Below are 17,606 nucleotides of genomic sequence, written 5' to 3'. Positions count from 1 at the left end.
CCTATCCTTGAATTCACTTCCCTCTGCTCATTTCTGTTTAGTCATCTCTGCTATGAAAGCCCACAATTCACAGTAACTGAGGCGGGGATCACTAATGCTTGCTTTCAGCTGACCAACCAGACAGGGAGATGTGACCCTTACCATAGTAAATAAAGAGATTGCTGCTTCTTATGCCATGACAATGTGGTAGCAATAGATATGAATGAGGTCATTACCATCCATCAAGACAAAGCACAACATTCAGTTTGTGGACTCATACCCAATTGGCTTTAAGGATGATCTAAATTACCAGCTTCCCACTGTGGTTCCTGGTGCTGACCTGGCCAAGTAACAGTGGCTTTTGTGTGTGTTGAGCAATACAATCAGCAATTGCTGAGGCCTTATCTCAGCTGGACAAGTTTTACCTGATATGTATGCCAAGTACGCCTTTGTTCACTAGTACAAAGGGGAAGGAGGGAGGAAGATTATGGGGTATGTGGGGACATGGCTTCCCTAGAAAATGTTAGAACATTTAGCAATGAAGGGAAAGATGAAAGTAAAGAATATTAATTTGTGTTGTCATCTCTTCCTACATGCCTTTGCTGGGTGTCAGATTTCTGTCTTGTCAAAATGTCTTCTGTAACTATTCAACATGTTCAACTACTATATCCACATGGAAAACCATTCACTGTTTTTGCTTCTATTTATGTATTGATTCCACTACAAATTTATAACACAAAAATCTCAATTGGGCCCTCACTGCAGCAAAGCAATCTGTTATACCTCTCTAGTGACCATGGTGGCTTTTGTATACCTCCTTATTCCTCCTCCAACTTCCCATCACTTCCGTTCCCACTACCTCTCAGCAGAGAACCTTGCCTCATATTTTATTTGAGACCATTTGATAAGAGCACCTTAATCCCTACTCACATTACTACCCATCTGACATGAAGTAGCTATTCTCTTTGCAAAAACCAACATCCATACGTGCACAAGTGATCCTATTCCACCTCAACTTCTCCAGCAGATTGGCCCCTCTATCATTCCTCACTAATCTTTAATGTTTCCCTACCTACTGGCTGCTTCCCTGTGCCTTACAAGTAAGCCATGACTTTCCTCATCTTTAAAAAATACTTATTTGATCCAGCCATCTCTGCTAACTAATGGCCTAGATCTCTCTTTGCTTTCATGGATAAATACACTGAGGTCCTTCATTTATTATGTGTTGCCTTCTATTAGAATATAAGCTCCTTGAGAACATGAACTGTCTTTCTTTCTGCTTGTATTTGTAATCCCAGAACTTAGGACAGTGCCTGGAACACAGTAAGTACTTAATAAATCCTTACTGACTTGACCTCTCTGCATCCTCCAACACTGTCAATCACCCTCTCCTCCTTGCTGCTCTCTCCCCTCTCGGTTTTCATGACACTGCTTTTTCCTAGATCTCTTCCCACCTCTTTGACCACTCCTTCTCAGTCTCCCATCGCTAGATCTTGATCCAGGTTGCCACTACTATCCTTGGTTGTCTGCCAAAGCCCTATTGTGGGTCCTTCCCCCTTCTCCTCCATACTATTTCACTCAGTGATCTCATCAAATCCCATGGGCTCAGACATCATTCTATGCAGATGATGCTCATCTAGTTATCCTGTCCTAACTTCTCTCTTGACTTCCAGTCAGACATCTCCAACAGAGCCTACTGGACATCTCAAACTGGATATATTGTAGACATCTGAACTCACTGCCTTTCCCACCAATCACTCTTCTCTTCCAAACTTACCAATTATTGCAGTTATTTTACCACTTACATGACAGTGCATAGAACATTAAATATAAAAAATAAAGGCAAAATAGTGACTTGTCCCCAGACCATTTCTAGCTGACCCCTACTGAATAAGAGGAAAATATCTTTAAAAAAAAATAATAATGCTATAGCACTAGTATGATGTTGGCAGTGTTTTAGACACATTATCTCATGTGGTCCTCACAACCACCCTGTGAGGTAAGTCTTATATAGTGTGTGTGTATATATATATATATATATATATATATATATATATGTTACCCTCATTTTACAAATGAGAAAATGTTATGTTTAAACCTATCTTGCCTGACCTTCAAATTCAATGTTCTTTCCTTTATTCTACACTGAATGTGTAAATAGACTTCATTTTGGTTAATCATACAATAAAAAAATGCACAAAGAACACATCTTTTAAAAAATCTAAGTTTTGGTTTCTCTTTAGGTCAAAGCACAACATAATAGCTTTCCTCATGCTGGATCATAAAGTTCACATACAAACTGCTTTTTCTTGTCGGTGGAGAGCCTGGTCATCTCCTCTTTGTCTGCTTTCATTTCCTCTTCATTATACTGAAAATCACGGACAATGAACCTGAAGTTGAAAAAAGAAAAGAATTGTCCACACTGTGCAAAGATACTGTAACAGATAAAAAGCACTGAAAGAAATGTTCTTACTTGTTTTCTCGGGCTTTGTGTCTGAAGTCGTCCACTGCCTTTCTAAACAAGGTAACATTGCACAGGTAACTATCTTGGTCCTCTGAAAGAACTCTAAAGGAGGAAAAAAAATCAGCTAAGAGATTGAGTCTCAGTTATGAGCCCAGTGTTCCACCTTGCCACAGATGGATCACCTTTGCTTTTACAGTCCATTCTGTTTACAAGGCTTATCATTGGGAAATAGGAGTGAGAGAACAGTGGAGGTCATTTTAACCCAAGCCACTTTACTCTGTAACATTTCCTGTCAGAAATCCTGCTAATGCCAGGAACCTCAATTCAAACCTCAAAAAATGTATCTTCTCACATGCATTAATCAACTATCTAAATCAGGTAGATTAACTGAATCTCAATTGAAATCCTATTCTGATGCAGCTTTATGTCATGAAGGTGACATGGGGTCATCTGTGATCTAGGCTGGCCCAGGCCAGGAAATCACAAACTCTGAGGTCTTACACCATACTGGGAAGGCTTGAGGTTTGGGCCCAGTGCTGCATTGGTTGGGCAGTCATAGGGAACTCTTGACAACCATTTACTAGGACATGGTTGGGCTCCAAACTTCAAAAGTGGAAAAAATGCTCACTTTGATGAAATCACATATTCTTGAATAAACATATGTAAAATTCTAAGTGGTAGGGTACTTACACAGAAGAAGTGAGAAGGCTCTGGCAATGCTGTAGTTATTAAATTTATTTCCAAAATCCTCTTTCTTGAGAACCATCCTCTAACAGTCCAATACCACCCCATTTCCTCACACCGTACACCAACTGCTCAGAGATATGGATAGTTTCTCCTTGAGTTAGTCCTACCCTCTCTGAAGGGTTTTAAAACCCCATAATTCAGACTTTTCCATTTCCCCTGCACCATTCAAAATTAAGCTGTCTTGTCCTCTAATTCCTCCTTAGTTACGAAGTTAGTATATTAAGGTATTGGCTACAGCATATATTTGTATTTTACAAAGGAACTTCAGTGCCTTGGAGTGACTGGTAGCACCATAAGGCACCATGGCAAAATCATAATTAATAAATAAGTCCTGCAAAAAGTCTTTGAACAGGCTAAAAAAAATCAGACCTGTAAGTAGTCTCCCCATCTGGTCAGTGTTCTTGATCAAGAAAGGAAGGTGAATCTAATTCCTCAAAAAAAATTAGCTGTTCTAAAACCAACCTCTGGTAATTATATAAGTTAATTACATTTTAGTACTTCTAAGCAATTCCACATTTTTGTGTTCTAAGAAAATATTAAATGGGAAAAGCAGATAAGGTAGATGGTATATTATCCAAGTCATCTTACATCTTACATCCAAAAGGAGCCTCCAGTTGGCTAAAGGAACCTGTGGAGGGACTTAATAAAGGAGTTGGGAAAGAAGAGTAATCTCTGGACACCAACTCTCAGTCACCTTGAGGACCAAAGAATCTGACACTGAGACAGCTCTTAGAAATCATCTACTCTACCTCTCATCCCTCATTTTATAGATAAAGATTAGACTCAGACATGATAAGTAACCTGGCCAGGTCAGAGGGATGAGATAACATAGATCTAGAGCTGAAAAGGACTGTAGATGATGAAATAAGGAGAAGGTAAGTGACTTGCCTAAGGTCATACAGGTAGCTTCAGAGAGCTGAGATTCAGATCTAGGTTCTCCAAATACAAACCAGGGTTCTTTCTACTATTGCTAAAGAAGAGATCTATTTCTTTTTCCCCCTCCAAAAAGAGAAAATAAAACTGAATCTAAATATAACCATATGCATTTTTCATATTTGTAGAATTTGCAAATTAATATCTCATAGGTGGCTTACAATTTTCAGTAATCTGGTGACTGTTAAAGATTGTCACGTTGTAGCCTGTTCATTTAAATAGTTGTAGGTTGACTCACTAAAGGACTGTCCTGTGAGTCTTCTATTACTGTTTATATCAGTCTTCATGTGCATAAGTTTGGGGGATTTTTGCTCTTACGTATGTTTTTTGGGGTTTTTTTGTGAGACAATTGGGGTTAAGTGACTTGCCCAGAGTCACACAGCTAGTGAGTGTTATGTGTCTGAGGCTGCATTTGAACTCAGGTCCTCCTGACTCCAAGACAGGAGCTCTATCCACTATGCCACCTAGGTGCCCCTTTAAGTATGGTTTTGACCAAAATGCTTTAAGTCTAAATTTTTAGTGTTTTTTGCTTGACAAACATTGCTCAAGCTTTCATGTAAATGTATGTATGCCATAAATTTTCCTCTGTTCTTATTCATTTTCTACATTGTACTTTGAAAAATAAATTATGTATAATAAATGTGCCTAACATACTTCTTAAAAAAAAAAAACCAAGCTACTATAATTTTTTTTATTAAACTAATCAACAAGATCAAGCTAGTAACATGATCTGGAAAGACTTGGTGATAGCAAATTACACTGCTGTATGGAATGATTTCACTAAGGCTGTTTTAGTACTACACAAATATTTAATTTACAGGAAAAATACAAAATTTTCTTAAGGGCTAATATGCAATAATATCCAGCAATTACTCTCACTTTCACTAAAGTTTCATGAGTCAATACCTTAATATGGCATGGAGGCAAGCCTCAGTTCTCCAAGACTACACCATAGAATTCAAGCTCTGGCAGGCCCTGATATATAAGAAAGCCCTCGATAAAGCAAAAAACCCATCTCTGTCATTCAAGGACCACCCTAGCAAAGTTCAGAGAAACTCATCACCAGTGTTGGCCATCATATGATTAATTTCTTTAGCCACAGCATACAGAGGAGTTGGATTATGCAAACTGTATTCACAAAATCAAGAATCTTTAAAAAGCAGTGTGAAAAGAACTTACTTGCTAGACCTTGGGACTACCATCTCAGCCAATGTTTCATACTGCTTTACCCAGTCGTTGTGGTTTAACCTGCAAAAAAGGCATGCAACAAGTATTCGAAAAGAATAAAAAATTCTTACTTAAAAACAAAACTATAAAGTAATTAATTATGAGTGTCTAAAAAATTCTTAGAGATATAAAGAACATTTGTGTTCCCTAATACCTAAAATCTACTTTACCAAGAAAGTCTTCAACTTTTCTAACAAAAGTGAACTTCAAATGCATTAGGAGAGCTCACTCTTTTATTTCATGTTTCAAAAGCAGAACATCATAGATCTAAGTTTATAAAGAATGACAGAAAGTATGCACTTTCAATTACTTTAATAATCTTATTTGCTAACTGTACTTCATTTAAGGTAAAGTAATTACATGTCAATAATACCATTTTCTTTCAGTTGCATTTTGGGGGAGTAGGAAAATCTATAGCTATTTAAAGCAAAGAATATTAAAGTTATGTAAATTAAGTGAAAAAAGACTGTAACACCAGGAATATTGTTCAATTTCCTCTGGAGGCCATGTTTTTTTGATGTTTCTGAGAAAAAGGAGACTGACTATATTTCTGACCCTAGAGAAGCAAAATTACAGGTATAGACTAACTTTCCAAGTGACATGCTTTTGAATCCTGTTTTCAATTAAGGAGCATAAAATACTATCAAAAAACCCCAAAATTAGAAATTTCTCCTAGCCTTTGAACATGTATAATGGCAAAAATTGTGAGTGATTTAATAATTCAGTTAAGCAAATCACTTATTTATAAAGCAAGATTAAGTTATAAATGCTCTTGTCATACAACTGATAGTATTTTTATACATAATATACCACATACAAGAGGCAGTATGGTACAGTGGATAGACATGGCCTCAGAGCCAGGAAGACCTGGGTTCAAGTTCTATCACATCCTGGCTATGAGACTGTGGGCAAGTTACTGAACTTCTCTAGGGTTCTAAGGTACAAAAAAGGCACTTTCCTGCATTAGAGGCTACCTACACTAATGAAATCACAGATCCCGCCCTTAACTCCACTATAAACATACAACACATACGCAGATAAACAGATGTAAGACCTTAACCAGGATTTGTGTTGCTCTGATAAAAAAAATTCAGTCTTTGATCCTGCAATTCCAAAAATACGAAACTTTAATTTCTATAAATTTATGGTGAGTTCTGCAGCTACTTTCTCTAGGCAAAAAGAAAACTACTCCCAGTCTGAGCAGCAGGAAGAAGGCACTGGTGAGCTCACTGTGACTACCATCACTGTGGCCACCATTACTGTACACACCTTCTCTTCACCAGCATGTATCAATGAGCTGCACTGCTGGGAGGATCCCTCTTCCTAGATGACAACATAGGGTAGAAAGACCGGAAGCTTACTGCTTGGCAGCTCCCTCTTTAGCTTGAACCCTGAGGATCTCATTATGTACAGGGTAAAATACAGGAGCTAGTATAAATGCCTCTGCTAAATCCCAACCCTACTCAAGCTTTGCTTCAGGTAACAGTTAAATGTTGAAGGCAGGCTTATTTAAACTTCAAGTAAACATTAGTTTGACAAGTATCTCAGGCTGAAGGGACCTTCTTAAGACCCATCTCTTAATTTTAGACACCTAAACCATCCTAACCTCAAGATTTCTTAGAGAATAATAAAACAGCTTCCCTTAAAAATGTGGATTTATAAATCTAAGCAAATTCTTCAGCACTTCTAAAAATATACATTTCAAATTATGTAAATGGACTATTTCAATTTATAACTGGTATTTCCATCACAGATTCTACTGTGGTGGGCAATATGGAAGAACCAAAGTAAAAAACTTTTATTGTAATTTTACGGACTCAATAATCCAACAATTTCAAACAGAAATAAAGGAGGAAAATGGAATATTTTTCTTGCATTTTAAGAATTAAAACTTTTTAGTGTCATGAGTACATACTTTGGAACTACCACCAATAATGTGATGAGATACTCTGAATCAAGGACAAAGTCATCTTTCTTTACGATTTCTGCTAGGCTTCTAGTTAATAAACTTCCCCTGTAGAAGAAAAGGGAGGAGTGAAGAACAGGGTGAAGAAGAGAAAACTACCCATTAGATTTGAAAACACGCACATATAAAACTAATAGAAATAAGGAAATAACACTTTTATATCATTTATTGATACCATGGATAACATTCTATTGAAGCTATAATTACCATTTTAATAAAGAGCAATTAGTGAAAATGTAACCTGAGAATTACAACAATTATAACCAAAATTATTTTTCCTCTCTCAGCATTCCTCTTAATTTTGTTTCTATTTTACCCTTTACTCTTTATTTGTACAAGGTATTCTCTTGCTTGACAGGTACTTCAAATTAAACACTGATAACTTTAATTTGTTTCATAAAACTTCATTCCACCACATTTATGTAATAAACACCAAAGCAAACATTTACAACATTTTTTCCCCCTCTAAAGCAAGGGTTAACTCTCTTTTTTTTTTAAAGTCATAGACCCTTTGGCAGCCTATGGACTTCTCAGAATAAGGTTTCTAAACGGCATAAAATAAAATGTATGGGGATTGCAGAAGAAACCAATTATACTTAAGTATAATTACTGCAGTATTTTTTATTTGCTTTTTTTTTTTTGTTTTGTTTTTGTTTTTTTGGCTAGGCAATGGGGTTAAGTGACTTGCTCAGGGTCACACAGCTAGTAAGTATTATGCGTCTGAGGCAGGATTTGAACTCAGGTCCTCCTGAATCCAGGGCCCATGCTCTATCCTCTGCACCACTTAGCTGCCCCTGCAGTATTTTTTTTAAATAAGTTTACAAGCCACAGATTAGGAATCCCTGTTCCAAAGTGCATCTGAAAAAAAGAAGTGCATCTGCATACTCCCTACTATTGTGTCTTAGTCAATTAATCCAATAAACAATCATGTCCCATTTCAAATAATTCTTGAATTCACATCCTTAAGTCTTTCAGTCATGGCTTTTCACTATTGAAGATTTCCTGATCTTTCCCTACCACCAAAATTAACTATCTCATCAGCTGCACCTATTCATACAACTTAGGTCTACCAAGTCTCTAAGATAACAATCAACTCACAGCACACACAAATAAACAAAAGTTAAAAAAATACAGATTTATTTCATTGCAAAAATCTTCATAAAAGTAATAAATTGGTTTATTGGTTATTTGTCTTACGTAAGAATTTCTCACTTTATTACCATTATTATTATTGTTATTTTTTAAAAGACTGGGTCTCTCTATCTAGCCCAGCCTGGAAGCACATGGGCTACTGGAAACCTGATCTATCTCACATCAGCATGGAGCTTTGATCTATTTGATTTCTGACCTGGACCAATTTGTACTTCCTTAAGCAACCTGGTGGGCAGCTAGGTGTCAAAGTGGATAGAGTACCGGATTTAGAATTAGAAGAGTCATCTTCCTGAGCTCAAATCTGGCCTCAGAAACTTAGCTGTTTTGACCCTGGGCAAGTAATTCAACCCAGTTTCCTCATCTATAAAATGAGCTGGAAAAGGAAATGACAAACTACCCCAGTATCTTTGTCAGGAAAACTCCAAAAGGGGGTCACAAAGAGTCAGACTTGACTGATATGACTAAACAGCAATGATATAAAAGGCAACCTGTTGGCCCCCTTTTCTTGGGAGTTCACCATGCCAATGCTGAACTTAATGCAGAGACCCAATCAGCTTAGCTCATTGAAGCTCAGAATGCCTGAACTGGGGGGGCAGCTAGGTGGTGCAGAGGATAAAGCACTGGCCCTGAAGTCAGGAGTAGCTGAGTTCAAATCCGACCTCAGACCAAACACTTGACACGTACTAACTGTGTGACCCTAGGCAAGTCACTTAATCCCAATAGCCTAAAAAAAAAAAATGCCTGACTTGATTGAGACTGGCAGGGATTGTAGGCATGAACTACTGTATCCCGCAATTTCTCACTTTATAAGAAATTATACAAATAGATACATTAAGATTTCAGTGACAATAACTGTACAGTTTACCTGTAAAATCTTCATCATCTCTGACTTTAAAGATATCATTTATTAAACAAGCACCATAAACCTTACCTTCATCTCTTTTAGCTTTCCTTAATTCTATAAAAAAAAATCTTTTCCACATTATTAAAAAATAACACCATTTTGCTAACAGAAATATGAAAACTGAGCTTACTGGAGAATACCATGTCTATTTCAATACTCTCTATAATATTCCACAAACTGCTTACATTCAAACAAAGAATAGGTAGACTTACGCATTCTTTCTTTCCAAATTCTGAAGACTGCCTTTCAGATTGTTATATGCAGATGCTCGGGCTTTCAAGTCATTGTCAATTTGATTTACTCCCTTTAAAAATCAAACAGAAAAAAAAAAAGAAATTTAATCAGCAAATTTCTTATTTTCACTCCTAAAGAGAAAAGAATTTGGAGCCAGATACTTGGTTTCCTGTTAAACAGAAACACTGCGATATTTTTCTTCCATAAATAAAATGGACATTTCATATAATATTTTAAAAGCATATTATTAGCTAAAAGTTACTAAAAGGCTAAATAATGTTTCCAAAATAAATCATTTCAAAAAATTCTGTCATAACCATATACTATTACTGCATCAAGTGACCTTAGAACATGGTCTCAATGAAATTGAGAAAGTATGGTTAAGTGCCATCTGCAAATGTCACAAAAGTGATTAAAAATCTGTTCCAGACTGAATCCAAAATCATGGGGGGGAAATAACACAAGCAAACAACTCATCTGACCACCAAGGTCTCACTCACTGACCACGTGACATCATTCCACTGTTATAATGTTAGCAAAAGGACGAACGTACTTTAGTCACTTAAACCAAATAGAAGGAAAAAAAATCATACAACAGGCCTGCATTTTCAAAACTAGTCAGTAATGGATACATTCTAAAATGAACTACACATGTCTATATGACTCAGTTTCCTCATATTTGTAAAACAAGGCAGGCAGCCTCAATGTTCTCTAAACTTTATCATTCTATCCTCATCCTAATTCTGACACAAGCTTGCCAATTATGACAAGTTATTAACAATAAGTGAAATCTGGGCCACCTTTCTCCTTTTCCTTTGACATCAGTAATTGCCAGCCCTTGAAATGCCTAAAGGTCTTAGTTCAGCCTACCACAGAAAACAGAAAGCTCCTGCTGCTGCTTCCAACAACCCACTGGTTCAGCATTCAAAGAAAGGATCTGTTTCTATTACCTTCACAAGAGAAATTAGGGTGTTCAATATACCTGCAATAACCGGATATTGATAGGCACTGTGGTCATGATTACCACTGTTCCCTAGGGCAATTTTTCTACTCTTAATTTACAGTGTTTTATTTTCTCTGTTTTGTTTGTAGCTATTACTGCCAAATTTAGAATCTACTGACTACCACAATAATGAATATCAAATTTTCCGAAAATAATCCCCATCCTGGATGTTTCCACAAGCTAAAAAAATGGCCAAATTTAATAAGTTCTTTATTTAATAATTAAGCAAAATACTTACTTAAGCATTCTATTAAAATTGCTTTAAATGACTTTGTGCATCATTCATATGCTACGAAGCAAAGTTTTTCAACACGGATCTTATCAAATTAAAAGATCTATCACTTTGAACTTAATCCTAGTAATAGTCCTAAAGGAAAAAAAAATACCTGGCTAAATGCTAGGATGGCCCCAATGAGGTGGGTTTGAAAACAAACACAGTTTTTTCCTAATAAGCTGTAAATTTGTTTCCAACTTTGTCTAAAATCATAAGTATCCACTACAGCATTACTAAGGTTCAACTGTTTACAATTATAAGTTTGCAAATAGATTTAATGCCTCAAGAGCATTGAGTAAGATAGACCAATTGATCCCAATACCAAAAAGTCGATTCCAGTCTACCAAAATTTGGTTCATGAAGCATTATGCCCCTTGATACTATTATCTCTTCGTTTCTTTTTTCAATTATATAAATTTTCCCTTCTTAATTAAATACTATATTATGGTAACCAAAGAGAAAACTGGTTCATTAAAAAAAAAAACTTTCACCGTCCCCCCCAAATTCTTGTTTGGTTTTCATATTTATTCTATAGCTTTTTCTGTGGCATATTTACCTCCTGGATTATGTGTCTCTCAAGCTGATAATAAAATCTGTTTATATAACAACCAAGGGTCTGGATACACACCAACCAAGAGTCAGAGATGTTAAAAAGGAGACAAAACTGAAGTATGAGAAGGAGAAGCCATCTGGGAGACAAATTTGCCATGAATAGCTCACTAAGTGGATAATTTGCATAGAAATAACAGAGTTGACTACAGAGGGAGGTGTCTATTTTCATGTGTTATAAAGTGCCTCCTCAGACAATAGTGTGATCTTGTGTAAAAAAAATGCTAGCTACTTATTAACATGTAAGGGACCTATTTTAGATGAAACATCAAACTGTTCATTTTTACTAAAATACTCAGGTAACTTGAGTTAAATTCTTCTTGATTCCTGATTTCATTCACATTTAATTGAACAGCATCCCATACAACAGAACTTAATGGGAGCAAGGGCAATCAGTCAAGGTAATTTAGATCCTAACTAAAGTCAAACTGTTCAGGTCACCACAACTTGGCAAACAATGAACTGGTTCCTAACTACCTTCCTCATTGAAATTTCTGGAGAAATCTTCTGGGAAACCATTTATTCTTGAGATGATTTTGGTAATATTCATGTGTTTTAAAGATTTTTAGGATTTAGCTGGTAATTTACAAAAGAAGCAAAAATTACGCTTACTGAACATACCATGTAGCTTGAATAAACACAGGAAAAGCATGTTTTTATGTACTTTCATGTGTTGAAATAAAAATATAACTGATCTTTAGTCATAATGTTATTTAGCATTTCAATCAGTGACATGAGCAAATTAATTTGGCAAAAAGGTATCACAGTTAGTCATCTATATAATAAATAAAATTTTTAAGGTCCTGTCTTTACTCTGATCTTACCTTGGCAATTATTTCAGAAATATTTTTCAGGGACTGCTTGATTGGATACTTGGCCATATCCCATTGGAACCTTGTTATATATGTAACCAAGTCAACTGAAATGTAGGAATAAGTTAAATTAAGTTACTAAAGATTCAACAATGAAATTCTAAGACGCTTAATATTCATTATTATAATGAGAAAAAGGCCTTGAGAAAGTTAACAGAAACCACAAATCTCATTATCGTAAATTATTATATAAGTTTGAGGGCTACATTTACCAAAAAAAGTGCAGAAATCAGGATTCCAACCTCATAACAAACTAATTACATGACTTCTCCATTTTATCTAAGGCCTCATTAATTATTACCTTATTATTTATTAATAACTCAAAAAGACCTCTTCTAATCTGATGACAAGTCTTTTTTATGATAAACCCTAGATAAGTGAAGCAGAATCATAAATGAGATATTTATCATAACATATAGTCTCAAAAAGTTGGCTCTGGCTAACTTGTGGCCCCTCTTTATCAAATTACCTTAAACAACCAAAATAGCTGTAAACACTCCACTCTCTTCCTCCCATAAGCTTCCAAAGTTACCCTCCCTGTTCCATATACCTCCTCCAATCTATTCTTTTCCCCTCCACTAACAAATCCATCTATCTCTAGGAATAGATAGCCAACATTTTAGCCAAGGTATCTTTTGTAGCAGAGGATAAATTAAACATCTACACTGATGGAGAAGAAAGTAAGTTAGAAAGCATCAGATTTTAAGCACAATCACTTATCTTAATACAGAAGAAGAACACCTATTAAATTGCAAACTCCTTGAGGGAAGGCTGTATTTTATGTTTGTATCTCCACGACCCCTAGCACAAGAGTCAGCAAACTCCAGCTCACTGGCCAAATCTGGCTTGCTGCTAGCCAAGAAAGATTTTAACACTTTTAAACACAATGGGGACAGATTTGGCCTACCTGCTGTATGTAGCTGGTTGACCCTTGGTGTAGCCCAAAGTGTAATATACAGCTTCCCTCAAGTGAACAAAGGTTTTACACTTTTAGACACAGGTAGTATTGTATATCTTGAATAAGTAACAGTAAGTACTGAGTGTTGCATTAGGACCATGTAGAGGCATATCATTTTGCTCTTTCAAACACAACATGAGTAAACAAAACTATGGAAAGAGCAAAGGTATAAAAGCATTCATAGGGAACATTTTCTGTGATATCAATTTTAAGTGGTTAAATTTCAAAGGACATAACTTGGTCCAATTCATCCAAATTCTTTTAACAATCAACTTTGCTATATAACAAGGGTGTATGTATTTAATGTTTATACGCTAACTTCATTATCTGCTTTTTAAGTATAATGACTCATATCTAATTTATGAAATAGTGAGACTGCGTAAAATCCTTGGCTTACCTCCATTGGCCAACAGGTTTTCTTGAACTTTATCTCTACTATCTTCTAGTACATCAGACATATATTGGGCTACTTTCTTAACAACTCTTGGTGAGGAAAAAAAATGGTAATTATTTTAGAGAAATAAAGATAGTATAAATAAACTATTAACTTGCATAATGAAAACATATAATCATAAATAAATATGTCCTCTTTTAATACGGCAGTGCCCATAAAGGACAATCTCTTACCTTCTAAAAACTCTATTTCAAGAGTAAGATGGACCATGTGATTTTTGCTTTGATTTTTCTTAAAAGTAAATTTCTGCATCTGATGCAATCATCAACTAAAGTTTTAATACATAAAGATGAACAATAAAGGGACATTAGCAATGGTGTCTGATATTAGTGGAAAAGCAAAGAAGGTGGAATAGTAGAAGATGTATCTCCAGTAGAAAGAAAGAAAGAACACTGAATTGTTGAGCAGGAGAAACTTCTAGTTCTGGCTCTATCTTCAATAGATTACCTAAATTCTTTGGGTGGTAAACTCCATCAAAGGCTTCTGAGACCAATAAACAAGAATCATAAAGCAAAGCTGAAATGAATTTACAATATTCACATCTGTAAATAAAGGTGCTGGATTAGATGATCTCTAAGATCCCTTATTACTCTAACATTCTGTAACTCCACGAAACAGACTGTAACATTCCACATATTAGATGATCACAAGCTTGAACAAAGTACTTAACTATAAGAACTATGATGGAGGAATGGACTCCAGACATGCACTGGAAATAGCTTCACTAAGACATAACAGATTAAAAGAGAAGGAATTATATATTTAAATGGAATAGCAAGTCATACAAAATAAATTTGCAGTTTCATGTGCAATCATTTTTTTCATTATACTATGTTATGGAAAAGCTCATTTTATTCCATAAATTAAAGATAAATAAAATGTTTTAAAAGTGAAGGATGAATTAGAATTATTAATGAATCATTAATTTAAGAAATACTTTATTGATCACTTCATAAATGTTAGTTGTGAACTGAGGTGAATTAAATTCAGGTATAAGAAACCTTTTTTTAGATACTGTGGCATACAAAGTTATGTGAGGCATGATACTTATTCTAGAGGATCTTAAAATCTGATAAAAGAGTTAGTATCCCTCAGATCATACAGCAATTAAATGTTAGTGCCAGACTGACAGTGAGATAGTGGAAAAACCAGCACTATTTCCATTACTACCTGGTCTGTTAGGTGATTTTTTTTTTTGCTCTTAAGAATCAGATCTGCTATTGAACTGGTTTTTTTATCATTAAATAGGCTTAGTTGCTAAGCAGATTTATAAAATCTTTTGAAGCCTAGTGCCACAAGGGTATATATTATCTGTAGATGAGGAAGTTATGGAAGTTGGGAATAGATACCTTCATTAGCTCTACTCATCCAGGACTAGCCTTTCTCTTAGAAAAAAAAATTTGCTTGGATGGTGGATACAACTATGTTTAGGACCAGGGTGTAATGTTTTTCTGAATTTCAAAATGCTGCCTATTAAACTAAAACTGCCAATATCTTGCAAGACAGGTGTATAAGGTTAACAGAGACTTCTATGTAATTCTCAGTTCACCCAATCTTAAATTACAGTATAATTCTGAAGTTCAGAATTAAAAGAACTACATATGAAATAAAGCCTTCCTAAAATGGTCTTTGCTTGTAGCCTCTCATTTTAATTTGTGCATTAAAAAAATAACCATCTTCCAAAATTATCTAGATGAGCATTATCTACTATTAAACTTAAATGACTAAAGATTATGAACAAATTACAAAGGTTTATTTTAATCCATAATATGCAGATTAAAAAACTTGTTACCCCTCCACAAATGAATCCAGTTTGGCCAATTCATCTGATAATCCAACTAAAACATCCAGTGTGCCAACCTAAAATCAAAAAGCAATATCTTGAGTCTCATTCTATTTCTATTAATCAATCAACAAATATTTATTAAGCACCTATTATGTGGCAGGAACTCTGTTAAGCACCGAGGATACCCTGCAACACTGGTCTCACCGCTCTTGCTCCAACAAGACATTCCATGTTCTGGCTTTATGTGCTTCACTGGCTGTCCCTCGTGAGTAGATTTGCCTTCTCACCTCTGCTTCTTGGCTCCCTTCATGTCCCAGCTAAAATCCCACCTTGTACCAGAAGGCTCTCTCAATCCTCCTCAATGCTAGTGCCTTCTCTCTTAGGTCAATGACTTCCTTCTTTCAGTTATCTCTGATTTATCCGGTGTATACCTTGTTGGTACATAGTCCTCTGCATCTTGCCTCCCTCATTAGACTATGAGCTGCCTGAGAGCAAGCACTGTCTTTTGCCTTTCTCTGTATCCTGAGATGCACAGTGCCTGGCACATACTAGGTATTTAATAAATGCTGACTGACTGACTTTGTACATCTCTAATATACACCTCTCCATGAAAATGTTGTCTTCCCCATTAGAATGAGAGCTCCTTGAGGGCAGGAACTGTTTTCACCTTTTTGTTATATCTCCAGTGTTTGGCACAGTGCCTGAACATTCATTCATGTAAACACTTACAAAATGCTTGTTGACTGACTGACTGTTGTTGTTTCCTAGCAGTCTATAGCTACACTGCATCATTAGAAACTATCTGATTCAGTGTAATTCCAAAGTCTTGCTCATGCTCACTGTATTTTAGCTCACAATTCTCTATCAAACCATCCTATATTTTTCATAAATGTCACACAGAGTTGCAATCACTTCAAAATCATTAAGGAAATCTGTATCCCAGAACCCCTACTTCTCATCAAACCTGAGGTGCCATTTAATGTGGTTTTTTGTTGTTGTTGTTGAAAGTCACTTTACTGTTGTCATATGAGAGTAATGTAGAAAAACACAAGATGCTTTTATTAGCTTCAGAAGTGGTTACTAATAAAATTGTGCAAAAATGTGGAACTTTAAATTTTAGCAACTTCCGAAAATCACAAAATTGTGTGTTTAGCTATAATGTAAGAACAATCTGTTGCCATTTAATGGTAAGTATGATTACATAGATGAAGCCCTGAAACACAATTTTAGTAAACAATATGTTCTCTTTCACAAAACAAAAACACATTCAAGTTGTTCTATGATTAAATATGCTATGGTGCTCAGAAGTACTCCTCAGCAATTTGAAGGAATATCATGGGACAGCGAAGAGGATGCTAGAGCTGGGTTCAAGCACTAACTCTGCTGTTTACAACTTGTGTGATCTAAAGCAAGTCACCTAATTTCCCTGGACCTCATATGCAAAATTAGGGAGCAGATTAAATGACTTCGAAGGGCCTGCCAACTCTATGATTCTATGAGATTTTCATTTCAATACACTAAAAAATTATGAATACATCAAATATTTTCACTAGATCCTCATCCTTTCATACTTCAATTTTAAACAAAGAAAGATGTTAATAGAATAACAGAAACGCTGTTTGATTTCAGGGCCGTGTTTCTTCCTAGTTCCTTCCTAGGAATATCAGTAACAGTTCAATTTATCTGTACTCACACATCCAAATGGATGCCCACATTAGTTGTAGCAGAGAACTTTGACCCCAGACAACTACATATAAAACTGAATGTAAGTCAGAGCATGAAAACTGAAGTAGAAAAACAAGCTCAGAATGCTTTATTTATTATGCAGCAATGGCGTTTACTCAAACAGCATTAAAATGTACTTTTAAAAAATAAAATATATACTAATATTGTCCAAAAAAAGTAGGAAAATTCTAAGTTTTTCATGAATTGTCTGAATACAGAATTAAATTCTGGTGTGTGCTTTAATTCCCCAAAATGCAGCCATCTTTTTTCTATGAAAAGCTCTAATGAATACTGCTAGCCTTTTCCTCATTTGCTAATA

The 17,606-nt window shown here is 35.5% G+C and overlaps 1 protein-coding gene across 2 annotated transcripts in view; it reads right to left on the bottom strand.

Annotated features, from left to right (window-relative positions):
• Nucleotides 1-17,606, bottom strand: part of ATP6V1C1 (ATPase H+ transporting V1 subunit C1) — a 65,697-nt gene that overhangs the window by 17,938 nt on the left and 30,153 nt on the right. For both annotated transcript variants that reach the window (XM_078153694.1, XM_020969689.2), the window contains exons 3-10: nt 15,569-15,636; nt 13,720-13,805; nt 12,317-12,411; nt 9,585-9,676; nt 7,266-7,364; nt 5,303-5,371; nt 2,453-2,545; nt 2,276-2,369 (exon numbers count right to left, since the gene is read on the bottom strand). In XM_078153694.1, the coding sequence (XP_078009820.1) occupies nt 2,276-2,369; nt 2,453-2,545; nt 5,303-5,371; nt 7,266-7,364; nt 9,585-9,676; nt 12,317-12,411; nt 13,720-13,805; nt 15,569-15,636 (696 nt within the window). The remainder of the gene's footprint in view (nt 1-2,275; nt 2,370-2,452; nt 2,546-5,302; nt 5,372-7,265; nt 7,365-9,584; nt 9,677-12,316; nt 12,412-13,719; nt 13,806-15,568; nt 15,637-17,606) is intronic.

The sequence above is a fragment of the Phascolarctos cinereus genome, unplaced genomic scaffold (genome assembly GCF_003287225.1).
Source record: "Phascolarctos cinereus isolate Bilbo 61053 unplaced genomic scaffold, phaCin_HiC Scaffold_4;HRSCAF=312, whole genome shotgun sequence".
Taxonomy (NCBI): domain Eukaryota; kingdom Metazoa; phylum Chordata; class Mammalia; order Diprotodontia; family Phascolarctidae; genus Phascolarctos; species Phascolarctos cinereus.
This window is presented reverse-complemented; position numbering and strand designations above follow the sequence as displayed.